This window comes from Asparagus officinalis, chromosome 7 (assembly GCF_001876935.1).
Source record: "Asparagus officinalis chromosome 7, Aspof.V1, whole genome shotgun sequence".
Classification (NCBI taxonomy): domain Eukaryota; kingdom Viridiplantae; phylum Streptophyta; class Magnoliopsida; order Asparagales; family Asparagaceae; genus Asparagus; species Asparagus officinalis.
The window spans coordinates 50,754,276-50,773,586 of record NC_033800.1 but is presented as its reverse complement, the minus strand read 5'-3'; the positions used below and the strand labels follow the sequence as shown (position 1 = coordinate 50,773,586).

Genomic DNA, 19,311 nt, shown 5'->3' with positions numbered 1-19,311 from the left:
ATCAAGATAGGTGCATCGTCCAGTCGATGCTATAATAGTAATAGCTAAGAAAAAATCTCATATCGGGATATCAATATCGAGAGCATAGCCATGCTATGAAAGTACGCTTATAAAATCATATTTTTAACAGAAGTCATCTTCATGCACAATCTCTCCTATTGGATGACAACTAGGTGATCACGCAACAATTTTCCATAAAGTCATGCATATCAAGCATAGTAAGTTCATAACAAGTACAAATCAATAATACATGTATCATATGTCTATGTCACCAAGTCATGCTTCTGATCCATATCTTATTCATGTGCAGTCCACCAAGGTACTACATCACACGAGTCTGATATGTGTTGATCAACATTCCATTGGACCAGTCTCAACACGCCATGGGCATCATAGCAGACAGCCAGCCAAGTTCAATCTACAACTTCTATCTTTACAGGGGAAAGATGCAAGAGGCCACTTTCTCTAATTTAATACATAAGATATAACTTAATTTAGAACATAATTCATTTACTCAATAAACAATTGTTAAAACATTCGTCTAAAACCACACCTCTTGCTAACTTAAGACTTCTAATGTGGTAAAGTTTAACAAGCAACGAGCCTTCCTATACATGAGACTGACCTCTTGTTGCAGGTCCATTGATGACTCCAAGCAATAAAATTAGTTTGACTAGAATTTATCTAAATATATGATGGATTTCAGTTAACCAATGTTACACATATATGCACACACAGATAATAGATATGTAGATATATGCATTCATTCTTAAATACATACAAATTCAACCACATACATGTGTGCCAATGTAATCTTTTCATTCTGTATCAGTGTTGTGACCATATTTCTGACTTTAGTCCATATCTAAAATTCAATAATCAATCACTGATTATCCATAACCTACAAAAGTAAGAGTTATCATATGGTTTCTATCATAATCTATGTGAATAGTATCTTTTGTTGTTTGAGCACTTATGTTTTTATGACTGAGGAAAGTATTGAGTTGCATCTACACGTCATTCTACTTGAACATGATCAAGTGGTGCGTATGCGTGGGTATCTTTGACATTCTTTAACTATAGCCTCCTGGATATAACCAACAAATCCTAGAAGACATAAATAAGAGGGAAATCCATCATGTGATTTTCATAGGAAAAATATAACTTAAGCATATGATCATCAATGGGAAATTTAAAGTCATATATTAGTGAAATGTCAAAAAGTACAACAACTAGGCCTAGTACTAAGAAATCCTAAGAAAACACTAGCAGACAATATTATTTTCACAATTAAGAGAAAGCATACAAAACTGTTGGCTACACTAATATTTAGAAATCAAGAATATGGAGAAAAGTCTTGAAAGTAGGTTTAGAAAAAAATACGCTTGCTAGATAAAATCAAGTGAGGAAATGAACACTTGCCGATTATGAAGAAAAATAAAGTGATCATGAAAAATAAAGAGTTGAAAGATAAGAAATGATGGCATGAAGGTAAAAATTTTAGAAAAAGAATTTGAGGAAAGATATGCTTGCCAAAATTTGAGAGAAGCTCCAAAAGCTACACCGAAGCAAGAAAATCCCTTCTTTTTTTAAATCTCATTGTAGCTTTCTTTCTCCTTCCAATTGACCGACACATGCCCACCAATCGACTGCCCAGAAACTTTTTAGCCTAAGCTTATGCGTTCATCAGTCGACCGATACATATGTTTCAGTCGACCGATAGGCACCCATCGGTAGACTAACACAAGTCTATCAGTCGTCCGATATTGTATATGTTGCAATAACAGCTAGTTTTTCCTATTTTTATCGTTTATGGGTTTTGCCTTATTTTTTATGATTTACTCTGGTTTGGGCTGATATGTTGAGAGATTATATATAGTCCTCAACACTTAGTTTCATTTATGAAAGTTTAGAACAAGTTTTATAAGTTTTTAAGAGTTCCAAAAATAAATAAAAAGTATTTCATTTGTGTTTTACAAGAGAAGAATTGCTACAAAGTATTTGGGGATCTCTACCTCAAATTTCTACCTCTCTTGTTTATCGAAGAAGTTTTCTAAACTCCTTTCTTCAAGTAAATATTATTATCGTTTTTTATATATATTTTTCTAAATTAATTTGAGTTTAAATCTCATTATACTTATTGTTTCACACACACCCTTATTGAGCTTAAGTATTTTTCATACACAGTATACTTGGGTTGAGAGTGTGATTAGTTAAATGAGCTTACATTTTTGTTCTCACCTTTGTTAGAGAACAAATCATTGTATTTGCACTTTATTGCTGAGAGAACACATTGTAATACATAAGGACACTTAGAGAAGTGGTTGGTGAGAGACGGGGTCAATTCCAAGAGAAGTGACGTCAGTTGTAAATCCTAGGGAGAGGTAATTCCGAGCACTTGAGGAAGGTGACACAGGCTAGGCCAACACTTAGAGGAGTGTATTGTGTATTGACAATTATGTGAGTTGTAAACATTTATCGGTGAGCGTTAAAAACCGACTGTGTAGCTTTTTGTGTTGATAATGGAGATTCTCCTCGAGGGTGAGGAGCGGAGACGTAGGTCGAGTGTGACCAAACTCCGTGATCATTTGTTTGTGTTTGAGTTTGGCTTGGCACACTTATTCTCTTGTATACTTTCTTGTCGCCTTTATCTCATGTTTATATCACCCTTAGTTTAATTATATATCCTTGCATATCTCATTATATATCACATTGTTAGGATATATTAGGTAATAAGTTTTAATGTAGCATCGATATCATATTAGATTAGCAATTACCCTATTCACCCCCCCCCCCCCCACCCCCCCCACCCTCCCCTCTTGGGTACTTTCATTTGGTATCAGAACTTGGTACTCTTTGATTTGTGACTTAATCGCCTTGAGTAAAAGATCCTCACTTTGATTTATTGCTAATTTAGTTTTGTGATATTTCGTCTTGCTTGCATAATATATCATGGATATGCATAGTGCACCTAGTTTAGGTTATGCTATTAATATTGCTCTAAAGTTGAATAATTTCCCTTATGCTCAATGATGTGTTAGATTTAAACTTTTTGTTTGATCTAAACATCTCTATTTGTGGGAAATAATTGGCTATGCTTGTGTTGTGCCCACATTGAAGAAATCAAAGTGGAGCATGATGACAAAAGAATGTTTACAATGAGCAAGCTTTTGTTAGAATTTTTGCTTAATGCTTTTGATTCATCAATTTCTAACAAACTTGCTTATTTTGATAGTCCTTACAATTTATAAAAACATATAGAAGCACATCACGACAACTTGGAGGAATTTCAACGCATTCCGGTGGAGTTCACTTCAAGTGATATTGGAGCTTCATCATGTATACGGTTACTAAGCGATAGCCCTAGTGAGGTATGCAAGTCTGATTCCGATGATGACTTATCTATTGATGAACTCGCTTGTGCTTATAATAGATTAATACTAACCTATAAAAAATTGTATCATAATTTTATTGATTTAAAAAGCAAGCATGTAACTTTAAAATCAGATCATGATATGCTAGCATCCAAATTAGATATCATTGTTAAGGAAAATGTGACACTTAAAGAAAACAATGATAAACTAAATTTGGAAAATGAAAATTTAAATTCTAAAATAGCTAGCTTATCTAATGATAAAAATGCTGCCATAGTAGAAGTAGTAGCTATTAGAGATATTTAATTTTTTTAAGAATGATCATATTTTCTCTACTTCTATTGCCAATGCATATGTGCCTAATAATGAGTTGAATCACATGAAAAATCGTATATCTTTATTAGATTCAATCTTAAACAAATGCATTGATAATAATAAGAAACTTATGGACGTGTGTGCTAAGTCACGAGTAAATAACGTCTATCTACATCCGAATATAACTGATCACCTTCCTATGTTGTTTCTCACATTCTTTATTGATCAACTTTTCTGGCTTAGCTTCATCTCCCTCAATAGAGTCATGTAAATCTTTATAATACATAATATCTTCTATCTTGGACTTCCATACTTGCTAATTGGAACCATCTAATTTTATCATTGTGTCAAAACTCTCCATCTTTTTCATCCTAAAGCACGCCTCAGGGCTCTGATACTACTTGTTAGGGATTTTATGGAGATTAATCTGTGAAATTAAACACTAAACGAATAACGACACCAATGAATATTCCACAAGCAAGCAAACACCAAGATTTAACATGGTTCGGCAAATCATGCCTATATCCACGGGACAATCTAGAGAGAAATATTTCGCTATGAATCAAGAGTACAATCCCTCCAAGTTTCACCTGAACTTGAGGATTAAATAATAAGAGAAAGATACAATATTACATCTAGGGCTCCAAAATTCTAAAATCCGTCTCACCAAAAATCTCCAACACCTGCGGAGAAACTAACACCGTACTCTTGACGCCGTCATCATTCTGAAGATAACGACTTTTGAATCACTGCTATCGGACAATCTAGCTATCCGGAATCTCTCTCTCTCTCTCTCTCTCTCTCTCTCTCTCTCTCTCTCTCTCTCTCTCTCTCTCTCTCTCTCTCTCTCTCTCTTTTGCTCTCCCCATTTTTTTCTCTCAGTTTACAGTTCACTGTTTACTGTAGCTCCAAAAAAATTACTAGTTCCTCATGCATATAACTCCTTTATAAAGGAATTTTATTTTCAGGTGCTTCAAACCTATTCCTATTACAACTAGATCCTCCAAATTCTCTTCTAGATAGAATTTTAATTCATGTGGATCTCATGTGGGTCTTATCTTAGGCTGGACCCACAACATTTAGAAGATTTGGTTTAACGACAAATACACAAACCTATTTGAGTACAAATAAAAATACCGAGATTTAAAAATAAATCTGGGTAAAACGTTGGGTCTAAAGTAGGGGTGATAACGGAGCAGATATGGCTCGGATATGACACTTATCATATCCATATCCGCTTACCCATCTTGGATACGGATATGGATACAGATATATGTCGGTAAGAAAAATTCATATCCATATCCGCCAAAATCGGATATGGTTACGGATATAGATGCGGATATATAAACAGATATGCATGCAGATACAAAAAGGATATTAGAAAACTAGATAGTATTCAGAAAAATATAGTCATGTGATACAAAAAGAGTTCGTTAAAATGTTCATTATGATTGAAAAGCTAAGATTAGACATCTTGATCATCAAAATTAATCACAAATCCATAATCTAAGACTCGAAAATATCGTAAGAGTATGACCAATATGTATTCGGATATTTTCGGATACGATACGGATATTTCACTACAAAACCATATCCGTAATCATATCCTATTGGTTATAGATTTGAGTAACCATATTCGTATCCTAACGGATACAATTACGGATATTTCCTCGGATACGGATACGGTTTGGCACCCCTAGTCTAAAGTCAAAAGCTCCTTTTTCAAATCTCAACTTCTGTATGCCTACAAACAAATAACAAGGTGCCCTTACATTAATTACCAAGACAGAACACTCGTCAAATTACCAATAAAGCCTCTCGCACTCTTTATTCTGCCTCACAACGTAATTCACTGAGGCGCAGCACAATTCTCCGGAACAAACGACAAGACCATATTAACAATATCGAACTTAAACCTCGTGTTGAACTGCTGATGCGCTCCGATATCAGTCGTCTTCTTGTTCCGAAAAACCCCGAGACAGAAAACCCGCTGTTGGTCATCCGTCACGTACAACTCCTTCGGCCCAACCTGAAGATCCGCACCCTGTAGGTGAAAAGTCACCGACGGCAGATTGCCGAGACCGGATGCCGGCATTAAACAACATAGCTTGTAATCAGACATTCCAAAATCTGCACCGTTTACCTGAAATCGGTATTTTTACATATTAATTCCGAAATCTTAGTCATTTCGAAACACTTACAGATTTGGAGGACTAATTTCAAAATATCAATATGTGAGGGACTAACTTGAAAATATGGAAGGATTAGGGGGAGTGGCCCGAGTGGGGGATAAATATGGAAATAATTAAAATGCTCCTTTTTACCTAGATACTTGCCAAATCTATCTTATTTGCAGATTTAGCTGTCAAATATGACTATTTTCCAATTCATCCTATATTACTGGACATTGGATTAGATAATACCTAGGATTTCCTACTATGGAATATAGTTCTATATATTTCTATGACTAATATTTTTTAAAATATGACTAGTATGTATCTATTTAAGTTACTTAGTAAATAGGCAAAAAATTTGTAGAGAGAAAAAGAGAGTTGTCGGTGGGGATATTTTAACCTAATTCAAGAGATGTAACTATTAATTTAACATTATTTTAAGAAAATCAATATGAAATTTTGATAAAGTGTTTTTTAACCCCCATTATGTCATTAGGGGATATATTGAAAATATTGCAAGTGATTGGGGGTTTTGTTACAGGCCCGAAAAGTTAGGAGTTGTAATCTCAAAATTATCAAAACTTTGGGCGGTTTTTTGTTAAATTTACCTATACCCGAGAAAACTAAGATTTACAAAAATGGGAAATACGTGGGACTTACCCGAACGAGATTGAGACTTCGAAAATAGCCAACGAGTACACCCCTCATAACATCATATGCTCCAGCGATCATGTAACTCATCGCGGCGCCTGAGTCGATGATGCATCCTCCGGTCCCATCAGCTTTACGATCAAAAGTCCCCGGCGGGAGATTCAGGCGCTGGTCGGCGACGCTGATATCGATGAGATTGACATAGTACAAGCTATCACTGTCCAATAATGGAGTTGTTTGGACCGGACCATTCATTACGATGTCGTTGCCGAAGGATAAGTAGCTATCGCCTGACGCTTCGGTTGGATGGAATAGGCAATAGGAGAATAGACCGCCGGTACGGTCAATGAGCTGGTTGATTATAGATTGTGGGCTAGAATCTAGGCCGAGTATGCCGCCTGTGTATCCGGTCATCCCCCCGCTGCCGTGGGTGCAACCTGTGAGAGATTTTAGATAGATATTTGTCAAATTGTGATACAACGATGATGTACACGTAACTCCGTTCTAGCCTAAGTTTTTCCAAGCAGATATCATATATTTTCAAAAATGAGGCCAGCAGGATCAATCCTGACCCCCCCTATTCCTCGTGCAATATTGCATGATATATTAATAGCTAGCTACTTACCGAATGCCAAGTCAGGAATCGATTCAAACTGCCCGCCAGAAGGCGAAGTGGGAAAGTTGAATGTCTCTGTCGACAGATCACCGGTAATGTACGATCCATCAGCGTACGAAAGCATGTACTTACAAACACCAAATATACACCCGTATGGACGCACACAGAGTGGGTCGTCACAGGGCATATGTCGGTACGTCGGAGAAGTACTAGGATTAAAAGTCCCAGTGGTCTGAGGAAAGCAGGGGTTGCAAGGTTGGCATTGTATCCAGGTAAGGCCGCTGCCGGTGTCCATATCAAGATAGTACACTTTAGCTTCGTTTCCTGTGCCGATGCCGATTACTGCCAGGTAAAGTTGATCCTGCTCAAATATTGGAGGTCTCATGGCCGTCGTGTTGACTCCAGTGAATATGGTCTTTTTGAGATGAGCGAAGTGTGTTTGTGATTGTTGGAGGAGTCGTTGGGCGAGATTGCCGGATTTGGTTGTGTTGAAGGGAGAGCGGGGTGAGAAGCGGTTGATGAGCTCGATGTGGAAGCCGGGTTTAGTGGTGGAGGCGGAAGTAATTGTGAGAGGGAGGAGGAGGAGGAGGAGGGAGGGAAGGATTTGAGCCATGGAGATGCGTTGAGAGAGTTTGAGTGAGGGTAGAGGCGTATATATAAATGTTGAGCTGAAGTGTGAGCCTTGAATTAGTTTGACCGTAAAAACATGCATTAATGAAATATTAATATCGTCTCTTTCCATGGGTTTAATGCTTCAATGCATGTATTGGAAGATTTAGAAGATTTGCTGTCCTTATTAGAAAAACTTGAATTATTTTGTTGCCTTTTTATAAAACAGTCAAGATTCGATGAATTAGCTAATTTTAGTACTCTTTACTTAGGAATTTTCTTTAGTCGTGTTAGAGTTTTTCTTTTATAAAGATTTTACAATGTGTATAAATATGATTTTTCAAGATCAATGAGAATATAGAATTATTTCTCTTTCTTTTGTTTCAACATGTTATCAGATTAGAGTCATCGATCCTAGAGACCCTCTATTCTGATTTCTAGATCTAGGGGCCACCTGTTAGGTCATAATCCATATAATTAATCTTGTTTGAATAATAAAAAACTCTTATTTGGTACTAACATTTATGTGAGATGATATAATATAAGTAAATACATGTATTAAAAATGCACGAGGATAAACGGACATGAAAATCAGCTCAGAAGCTGATTTTAACCTTCTCACCATCGATGGTGGGTATTGACCATCAATGGTAAGAAGAGCCCATCGATGATCAACAAATACCGTCGATGATTTTTAGTCCATGGATTTCTATATCATCGATGTGCCTCTTAACCATTGATGGGGCCTCAACGTCATCGATGGTCAAGAGGTACCTAATATCGATTGTTTGCAAATTTTCAGATTTCATCATAGTAGTTTGTCATTTATAGTATCTCTAATTTCTATCACATTTAGGATATCTCTTTCATGATTTGATATATTAAGGACTTTATATCGAGAGAGAGAGAGAGAGAGAGAGACATGCATTAATGAAATATTAATATCGTCTCTTTCCATGGGTTTAATGCTTCAATGCATGTATTGAAAGATTTAGAAGATTTACTGTCCTTATTAGAAAAACTTGAATTATTTTGTTGCCTTTTATAAAAAAGTCAAGATTCGATGAATTAGCTAATTTTAGTACTCTTTACATAGGAATTTTCTTTAGTCGTGTTAGAGTTTTTCTTTTATAAAGATTTTACAATGTGTATAAATATGATTTTTCAAGATCAATGAGAATATAGAATTATTTCTCTTTCTTTTGTTTCAACATGTTATCAGAGTAGAGTCATCGATCCTAGAGACCCTCTATTCTGGTTCTAAATCTAAGGGCCACCTATTAGGTCATAATCCATATAAGTAATCTTGTTTGAATAATAACAAACTCTTATTTGGTACTAACATTTATGTGAGATGATATAATATAAGTAAATACATGTATTAAAAATGCATGAGGATAAACATACGTGAAAATCAGCTCAGAAGCTGATTTTAACCTTCTCACCATCGATGGTGGGTATTGACCATCAATGGTAAGAAGAACCCATTGATGGTCAACAAATACCGTCGATGATTTTTAGTCCATAAATTTCTATATTATCGATGTGCCTCGGGCCTCAACGTCATCGATGGTCAAGAGGTACCTAATATCGATTGTTTGCAAATTTTTAGATTTCATCATAGTCGTTTGTCATTTATAGTATCTCTAATTTCTATCACATTTAGGATATCTCTTTCATGATCTGATCTATGAAGGACTTTATATCAAGAGAGAGAGAGAGAGAGAGAGAGAGAGAGAGAGAGAGAGAGAGAGAGAGAGAGAGAGAGAGGGTGTTAGAGAGAGAGAGAGAGAGAGAGAGAGAGAGAGAGAGAGAGGATGATTATTCTAGGGTTTTAATTTGTGAGAGATTTCATTGAAGAATTTGACATCCAAAGCCTTAATAAACTATTATTCAGCGCTCACAATATCTTCCGATTGTTTTTAGTAAGGAGAACTGTCATTGGATTGATTATGTATTTTGCTCTTCATTGATCTAAGCATATATTCATCGAAGAAAGGTTTGTTTAAAATAAGGCTATAAGATCATTCTAATACTCTGTGCTTTAATTGCTTATGTTGATTTTGCTTTGAACTTATTTTTTAGACATACTTAAGCCAGTTTGAATTAAGGATTGGGACAAGGTACGACTAGGTTTTACTCATTGTGACGAATTAGGTTAGATGACTGGTTTTGGGTAGATTACAAGGGGTAGTCTTGTATGCTTATTAAATTAAGTTTGTGATCCAGGAGAACTCTTTGTATAGTGAGGAAACCCCTTCGCAAGAATGAATAGTGGACATATAAATGTTATCCAAACCACTATTAAATTTTGTGTGTTTTTATTAGTTGTTATTTGTGTTTAATTATCATTGATCACATTTGTTATTTCTTTTCCACTGCATATTATGTGTTTTTGGAGAAAATGGTAGCAACCCCATTCACCTTCCCTCTAGGTTTGCATTTTAGGTCCAATAAGTAGTAGTGGAGCATCGTATCATTACCCATCTTTAGGATTCACGACCTAAGATAGAAATATCTAGTTTGACCACCACAATAGCTTTTCCTAAGGGACACATAGTTAACTGACCTCCACTTTTTTGATGGATTAATTACATTTATTAAAAAGTACATATGGAATTCATTTTATTGTCCGCCAATTTTGATATTTGGAGTATTTTTTAGGCTAGTTATAGTAAACCTACGATCGTCGTAGCTAAGACCACCATTATCACTCATAGAGATAAATGGTCCCCATATGATAAAAGCTTTATTCTTTAAATACAAAACCTATAAACACTCTATATTATTCTCAAATTACTGAAGAGTTTAACTGTGTGGAAAAATTTAAACTACTTTTGAAAGTTACACTAAGGAACTTTAGACATGAAAGAGGCAAAACTTATAATGCTCGTGAATAAGTACAAAAATTTCAAGATGAAGTCCTCAGAGAGTATTCAGGACATGTTCACCTGATTTACAGATATTGTAAATAGATCAAAATTTTTGAGAAAAAAATGATAATAAGGAGTTTGTGAGAAAATTTCTTTGTGCACTTTTCAAGGATTAGGAACTAAAGATAGTGTGTGTGTGTACATATATATACACGCGCGCGCGCATACACGCACACATACACACACATAAATCAAAGAATTGTAAAATTTTCTAAACTAACTCTTGAGAATCTTATAGGGAATCTTCTCAAGTATGAAGAACATTTGAAAGAAAAAGAGGATGACTCAAAAAATAAACATATGAAGAACTCATTAGCTTTAAAAATGAAAAGAGAAAAATCAAAGGCCAAGCCAAACAAAGATGTGAGCTCAAGTTCTAAGAACAAGAAGATAACGATGTAGATCAAATTGTTAAAATGGTTCAAATTCTTCCTCACATTAAAAGATGGTCAGGAATTCCTAAATGACAAATAGGATCACTAGACAAGCAAGTTAAATAAATATAATTCTAATGATTCTGATACTGAAACAACTTATTTTTGGGGGTAGAAAACATCACTTAAGGAAGAATTATACACTGAACAAAAAGGACTATAAAGGGGAGGGCAAAGGTTCCAAAGTGTCGACAAGAGAAGGGTCAAAGAGTAGCTCAAGCAAGATGAAAAAATAGCACACTGTTGTCTCATGGCTAAAGATAGCAATTCAGATGAATCTGAATGGAAGAGCTCCAAAAGTGAGGTATAAGATACATACGATGATTTATATTCTAAATCTAATAAAATTTGGGATCAATTTCAATAACTTGCTAAAAAAATAAAGTTGTTAAAATTTGAATTTAAATTGTTGAGTGATGTTATGCCATCAAGTAACCTAAGTGCTAATTCTCCCCCAGAAGTTGACATATGTCCCATGTTAGCTAAGTCGCCGATCGACTTCGCCCTAGGCAAGGTGACTCAAGCATCTTCAACACTCGACATTCCAAAGAAAGGCTGAGTCGAGAGACGTCCTAACTCGAATCTCACCCCACATCCTATCGTTCTACATGATGAGGTTGACAACTTTCGTAGCCGACTAGAAAGGACTTCTTTGTCGGCCTAACTCTAGAACTGATTCGAGAGGTTGTTTGTCCTCGAACTCTTCACTTACAGCCGGTCACCATCACCTTAAATGCATGATTAGAATCATTATTGCTCTATCCCCAAAAGTCTCCATGACTCATTGCTCTCCGTTAGCACGATACCTCCTATCTAGCATATAGGTGATTCATATCATCTGCAGGTGATACCTATAAAGTATTTGCCAATTCAAATGTTCGCCTGAACTCAGCCAAAGTTACATAAACGCACCCATCAGCTAGATATAAATAGGTTCATTGTTTACCAACCAAGGAAACACAGTTTCTATACACTTAGACTTAGAACTTGTGCAGTTCATTGAACCCCTTCAGATCATAATTGACTTGATCGCTAGAGAAATCATTGAAGAACTCATCTCCGGTCCTCCAACATGCTGTAGTTTTGCAAGAATCTCTTCCTATCAGGGACTCGGCCACCAAAGGGGATGAAGGGATCCTAAGCTCTTCGAAATCATCATCAAATCCTTGTTGAGATCAATGAGTGATAAAGTTGAAAATTTTTCTTTAGGGTTGAATAGATATAACAATGCAAGTGAAAAATTTTCTCTTGAATGTATACAATGTTCCATGTATGGTGACATGAATTTAGATTTATCCAAGCAACTAATCAAACCATCAAGTAAAATGAATCATTAGTTGCTAGGGTAAATGAGATGTGAGTTGTCTTTGTATAAAGAAAGTTCAAAACTAGATGCACTACTATAGTTTCTGAAAATGAACACCTAAAGCCCAAAAATATTAGATTATTAGACCCAAAAATATTTCTTTTGAATATATATAGCATTTCATATATATATTGACATGAATTCAGATTTATCCAAGCAAATAACTAAATAATCAAGTAAATGTGAATCATTAATTGTTACGGTAAATGAGATCTTAGTTGTCTTCTGAACAAAGAAAGATTGAAACTAGATGCGCTACTGCAGTTTCCAAAAATAAACACCTAAAGCCCAAAAATATTATTCTAGAAAAGGCGTTGCAAATTTTTCATTGGGCTTTAAAGGCCTAAACTTGGTTATTTCCAATCAATGATTGCAAAAGCTAAAACTAGACTTTGTCATTCATATTCAGAAAAATATAAAAAAAAATCAACCTTCTTTTGTCACAGGAATGATTTAACTCTTCTTGCACTCATTTCTAATGCATCTTCTACTATTTGTACTATATATGGTAAAATGTACTATGTTTAATAAATCGTTAAATACAATATAGAGTTAAAATAGCTAAGCAGATTTGGGTGCTTAAATGTATAATTACTAATAAACATGAAAGTATGTGGATACCTAGGTCACACCTTTCAATTTTACTGTAGGTGTGCGGAACGACTAAAGAGCAAGGCAACATCAATTTTGGTTGCTCAAGGCATATTCAGAGGACAAGAATATGTTTTGTAGCCTAGCTAAGAAGAAGAACATGAAAAGAAGTTGCTAATAAAGAAGGTCGCATTATGCAAGCAAGGATTTATTTTAAAAGCACAACTTGCATAAACGATTATTTTAGCAAATCTTCTCAAATAGGTAAGTAAAGGTATATTTGATTACCCTTCGGGTTGTATGTACATGTTTTTAGATTGTTTTTTTTCTTTTTCTTTTTTTCTATTTAGGGTAGTTTTTTATTTTCTTCCCCTTTTTTTATATATAATAAACAAAACAAAAATTTCTCTTACTTTCTTTTTATTTTTTAAAAATAACCTTTGAACATGTCTGTGTATTTGCTTTTATAAGATTGACTCATATGATATTATTATTTTCATATATAGACTTGATTGTGTTACACAAGTTTCCATATGGTTTTTCAATCCATATATATGTATTTATGCACATAATGATCAAATGATGATTACATGACACATTGTTTACTCAAGATATTTCACACAGTAATTTCACACACCTTCTTCTATACTTACCATATTTTGTGATGTGAAATAGTGATAGAGAGTCTTATATTTGTATTATGGATATTTTTTTGATTATATCAAGCATTTTTAGCTCCTTTTTTTAGTTCGGCTAATGCACAATCATGTATCTTTGTATATGTTTAAAAATATATTTGTTTAAAATATCAATCAAAGAAAAAGAGTGTATTCGTTAAAAGATGATCAAAGATCCATACTCTTATGAAATCCATAAAAATTGAGCGCGTTCGTTAAAAGATGATCAGAGACACACACTCGTGGATTTGTATTTGTGCATATCTTACAGATTAGTTATCTTGCACTGAATATATTTTATATTTAAAGATGGCGTGAATTTCCCACTAAAAATATCATTCTTCCTCCTAAATTTTGTATGGTTGAGGTGATAAAAGGGGACACTTTGGTCCATAGTATCTAAGATGGAGGTAGCTCAAGTCTTATTATTGCTCAATATTCACTTTGATATATGTAACTTTGTCAAATGAACTAGTATAAGTTTTTTTCACTATATGTTACACACTATTTAAGATGGAGGTAGCTCAAGTCTTATTATTGCTCAATATTCACTTTGATATGCGTAAATTTGTCAAATGAACTAGAATAAGTTTTTTCACTGTATGTTACACACACTTTACACTAACATTTTATCTCTTATTTGTGAATTTTTATGTATTCTCTCTTGCATTCATGTGTTTTGTAATGAAATTTTTATCTATTGTGCTATTTTCTATAAATTTTTGTGCAAACCGGTGTGCTTTTCTCTCCCGTACACCTTTTGGATGATTTTTATATGAAATTCTCTTGTATTAAGTATATCCATTTGTGCGTTTTCCACTTTTGCTAATAACTATATGTGCGGGAAATTGCGAGAAAATTAAGAATTGAATCTGTATTATTCTCTCTAACTGGCTTAGAAAAATAATGATTATAATACTCTCAATATAACTTCTCTCTGACTTAGAAAAAGAAACTATAATTCTTTTTATCGATTTCTCGATTTACAAAAGAGGGAAGGATGAAACCCTCCATTTGTTTAAAACTTTATTCTTTCTTAATGGCGATGGGAGTTTGAATCTTGTATCCCGTTGACGATCCGAGCACTTCAACTTCGTGGGGGCATCGGTCTTCTCTCATTGACTTGATATCTTGAGAGAACTTGTAAGGCAAGTTTATAACTCTAGCCGAGTTTTGAGAACTCTCTATAAGAGTATCAAGAACTTTCAAGGCAAGTTGGAAACTCTCTGTAAGAGAGTTAAAAACTCTAGGCGAGTTTGGGGGAACTTGTTGAACAAGTTGGAAACTCTTTGCAAGAGAGTTAAGAACTCTAGCCGAGTTTTAATTCCCAAGAAGAGTAGATCTCAAAGAGAAGATGAACCTCCAAGAGTACTAACCGTAACGGGTTTAAAGACCAAGTCAAGAGCTCCAAGAGAAGAAGAGGTCACAACCCAACTCAAGTCTCTATTTTTTTTAGAGTCTTGAAAATGTCAAGCAAGAACGTACTGACAGTGCTAAACCTACTGAACCTCTTCATGTTGGCAGAGAGGTCCTATAAATAGGCAAGGGATGACATGAGTCATCACTTGATTTAAGGGATGTGACCTCTTAGGGGTAAGGAGTAGTGTACTCCCCCTATGGTTGATGTGACTGTTGTAGGGGTAACGAGAGCTATGTCTCCTCATCCAGGATGAGGGAAGCGGGTGGGCCCACTCCCACAAGCAAGGCTAGCAATTTTCACTGACTACAGTCGAGTGGACTCTCGACGAGTCGGCTATGATAGGAGGGGCCGGCTAGCAGCACCTTTTGTGTTGATGTGAAGAAGCGTTGAGTCGTCGGGTCGACTGAGTCAAATGGACTCATCGTCGAGTCAGCTTCGATAGGAGGGGTCGACTAGCACCGCTTTTCATGTCGACTGGGCCGTGTTGACTGACACCGTCTTTCGTGTTGACTGGGCATGTGTCGACTGACACCGTCTTTCGTGTCGATTGGGTCGTGTTGACTGACACCGCCTTTTGAGTCGATAAGGTGGTCTTCACCACTTCGATTCGATGAGGGGGTCTTCGCCACTTGGTCTTCAGGGATGGACTGACATCGCCCATCAAGTTGATGAGGGGGAGTCGGCCATTCGAGTCATCTGGGGGCTGAACTCTTCGGGCAGTCAGCCATTCGAGTCGTCTGGGGGATGGACTCTTCGGGGAGTCGGCCATTCGAGTCGTCTGGGGGGCTGGACTCTTCGAGGAGTCGGCCTGAGTTGGGTGGACTCTCGAGGAGTCAGTATGCCTTTCGATAGAAGGACCATTAAGCTATTTTGCTTGTTTCAAGTTGTTGTGCAGGGATAAAAGCAATTTTCATTGCCTACAATAACAAAAGGGGGAGAATTTGGTGAAATATGATGATAAAGAAGTTTTATTGGTTTGGTTTTTTGTATTAAGTATATTCATTTGTGTGTTTTCCACTTTTGTTAATAACATAAGGGAGAATTTGATGAAATATAATGATAAAGTAGTTTCATTGTTTTGGTTTTTTAATATATTTTTCAAACAGTCAATGTTTTCTTTAGGGGGAATTTTACAAAATTTGTGCTTGATTATGCTTTTCTTGAATGCATGTATATAGGGGGAGCTTTGCATATTATTTGTTTTTATATGAGTGAGTATTTGTGCTAATTATTGTTGTTTATATATCACAAATATGAGTATATATACTTCGGTATTTTGAATTTCAAATTTGTTATTATCAAAGGGGATATTGTTAGGACGCGGTCTGTATGATCTCTCTTGTTTGAATAATAACAAACTCTCATGTGGTGTTAGTATTTTTTTGAGATGATATAGTACATATGAATATAGGTATAAAAAGCGTATGAGGCGGAATGATGCGAAAATCAGCTCAAAAGCTAATTTCAACCTTCTCACTATCGATGGTGGACATTGATCATCGATGGTAAGAAGAGCTCATTTATTGTCAATAAGCATCATCGATAATTTTTACTCTAAAGAGTTTTATATCATTGATGGGCCTCTCAACCATCAATGGGGCCTTACCATCTCCATGATCGAGAGGCACCATTGATGATAACGTTGGTAATTTGTAGATTTTTAGATTTAATCGCAACTATTTGTTATTTATAATATCTCAAATTTCTATCACATTTTGGAATCTCTCTTTTCTGATCTGTTGAAGACTTTATATCTTTGAGAGAGAGAGAGAGAGAGTGAGGGAGGGAGGGAGGGAGAGAGAGGGAGAGAGAGGGAGGGGGGGAGGGGGGAGGAGTGTTCTGTTGGACAAGGGACTCACTCAGACTCTCTCACACACTCAGTTGGAACTACAAGAAAACTCACTATAAACAAGAAAAGAATAAGATTGTCTCTCAATCTTCGTTGCTACAAGTGTTTGCTTTGAAGCTCTGTTTTTTATTGAGTACTGATGGTCCCCTTTTTATACATATCAAAGTGCAAACCTGTTTGCCTATTTATTTGCAACGTTATTCCTAAGGAATAGGTAAGCTTGAGAATAGGTAATCTAGAGAATAGGTCAAATAAATGACCAAATCAAAACAAATAACGTTAACAAGATTACTTGCAATAATCTCCCCCCTAATCTTGTTTTTCCCTTTTCTTCACAGTCTACAGTCCAATCTTGCTTCGCAACTCTATGAATTTCATACGACTGAGTGGCTTAGTTAAGATGTCAGCTAGCTGCTCTTCTGACGCGACATGCTCAACTCTGATTCTCCCGTTCTCCACGCTCTCTCGAATATAGTGATAACGGGTGTCGATATGTTTACTTCGGTCATGGTATACCGGATTCTTGCAAAGCAATATCGCAGATTTGTTGTCAATCCTCAAGATCACTGCCTCTTCTTTTTCGTTTCTGAGATCCACCAAGAGGCGACTCAGCCATGTGCCTAGACATGCTGTAGTCGCAGCTGCAATATATTCTGCTTTGCATGAAGAAAGAGCCACTACTTTCTGTTTCTGAGAGATCCAAGTGATCAGATTCCCACCGTAGAAATAGGCAGCACCTGTGGTACTTTTTCGGTCATCTATATCGCCAGCAAGGTCACTGTCGCTATACCCGACTAACTTAGCCGTTTCCTCCTTCTTGGTATAAATACAGCCCAGATCAAGTGTGCCACGTATGTACCTGAGAATCTTCTTCATCGTGGCCATGTGTTGAGTGGTCGGCTTCTCCATGAATCGACTTATAATCCCAACCGAGTAAGCGATGTCTGGCCTAGTGTTCACTAAGTATCAGAGACTTCCTATAATGCTGCGGTAGTAGGTTGCATCAACTGGAGGTTCTTCACTGAACTTGCTCAACTTGGTCCTTGGTTCCATGGGAGCTTGACAGGGATTGCAATCAGACATTTTGGTTCTCTCAAGGATTTTCTTCGCATACCCTGCTTGGCACATGGTGATCTCAAAGGCCGCTTGTGACACCTCGATCCCCAGATAGTACAAGAGTAATCCTAGGTCACTCATGTGGAACAACTCCATCATTTGTTTCTTGAATTTGCCAACCTCCTTGTCATCAGACCCGGTTATAATCAGGTCATCCACATAAACTCCAATTAGAAGCTTTGATTCTCCAGTACACCTTTTGTACACCGCATGCTCGAGTGGGCTTCTCTCGAATCCGAGTGATGTAAGGCTCCTGTCCAGCTTGGAGTTCCCTGCTCGGGGGGCTTGACGAAGACCATACAAGGCTTTTTTGAGCCTGAGAACCTTATGCTCATTGTCCTTCTCTTCGAACCCGGGTGGTTGGAAGACATAGACCTCTTCTTCCAATTCTCCGTTGAGAAAGGCTGATTTAACATCCATGTGATGTACACGCCACCCTTCCTGTGCGGCCAGGGCTAAGAGCAGCCGCACTGTTTCGAGCCTCGCCATGGGTGCAAAGACTTCATCAAAATCCACTCCTTTGCGCTGCACATAGCCTTTAGCCACCAATCTTGCTTTGTGTTTCACCACTGCTCCTTCGGAGTCCTTCTTGATCTTGAAGACCCATTTTAGGCCTATTGGTTTGTGGCCATCTGGAAGATCCACCATCTCCCAAGTACTATTTTGGTGTATGGCCTGCAATTCATCTTCCATTGCATGCCTCCAGTTCACGTGCTTCTTTGCTTCCTCATAGCTTGTAGGCTCCTCAGCTCCTAGTAGGCATAGCCCTACTTCGTCTTCAAGATCAATGGGTGTAGATGTATCATATACATCTTGAAGAGATCTGTAGCCTCGAGGTCCAGCTCCTGTCGTCCCACTGGAGCTTAGAGAGGCTGCAGTGATCAGTCGCCCAGGGTGTTTGCCGGTGGGTTTTCGCGTTCACATCGACCGCGACGACCCCATACAATTGCGGCTTCCATGCACTCCCTCCCCAGTCGGTACTACAGCCACCAGTGGTGTGCCCGGTTCTGACTCCTCGTCGCCTTCCTGTGTTCCTATAGCAGGTTGAGGAGAAAAATTCTCAATTGTGAAGACATTACCTTCTCTCCTCGCATCTTTGCCTGGTATTAGGTTCCAATCCCATTGCTTGTCTTCTTGGAACACGACATCTCGTGTTACATGAATCTTCTTTGTTATCGGATTATAC

General features: G+C 36.8%; 1 protein-coding gene across 1 annotated transcript; it reads right to left on the bottom strand.

Annotated features, from left to right (window-relative positions):
• On the bottom strand, positions 5,539–7,682 carry LOC109847126 (aspartic proteinase nepenthesin-2-like). Its single transcript, XM_020416372.1, has 3 exons — positions 7,140–7,682; positions 6,524–6,951; positions 5,539–5,832 (listed from the first exon to the last, which is right to left on the bottom strand). Exons 1-3 carry the CDS (start codon positions 7,513–7,515, stop codon positions 5,539–5,541), a joined length of 1,098 nt encoding a protein of 365 aa, XP_020271961.1. The 5' UTR covers positions 7,516–7,682.

Bases quoted from the DNA above. Each gene is read 5' to 3' on its own strand.
- LOC109847126 (XM_020416372.1), bottom strand. From the start codon at position 7,515: ATGAGACCTCCAATATTTGAGCAGGATCAACTTTACCTGGCAGTAATC. The intron at 6,952-7,139 runs GTAAGTAGCTAG...AATCTCTCACAG, and splicing joins GATTCCTGACTTGGCATTCG to GTTGCACCCACGGCAGCGGG. The intron at 5,833-6,523 runs GTAAGTCCCACG...TACCGATTTCAG, and splicing joins GAAGTCTCAATCTCGTTCGG to GTAAACGGTGCAGATTTTGG.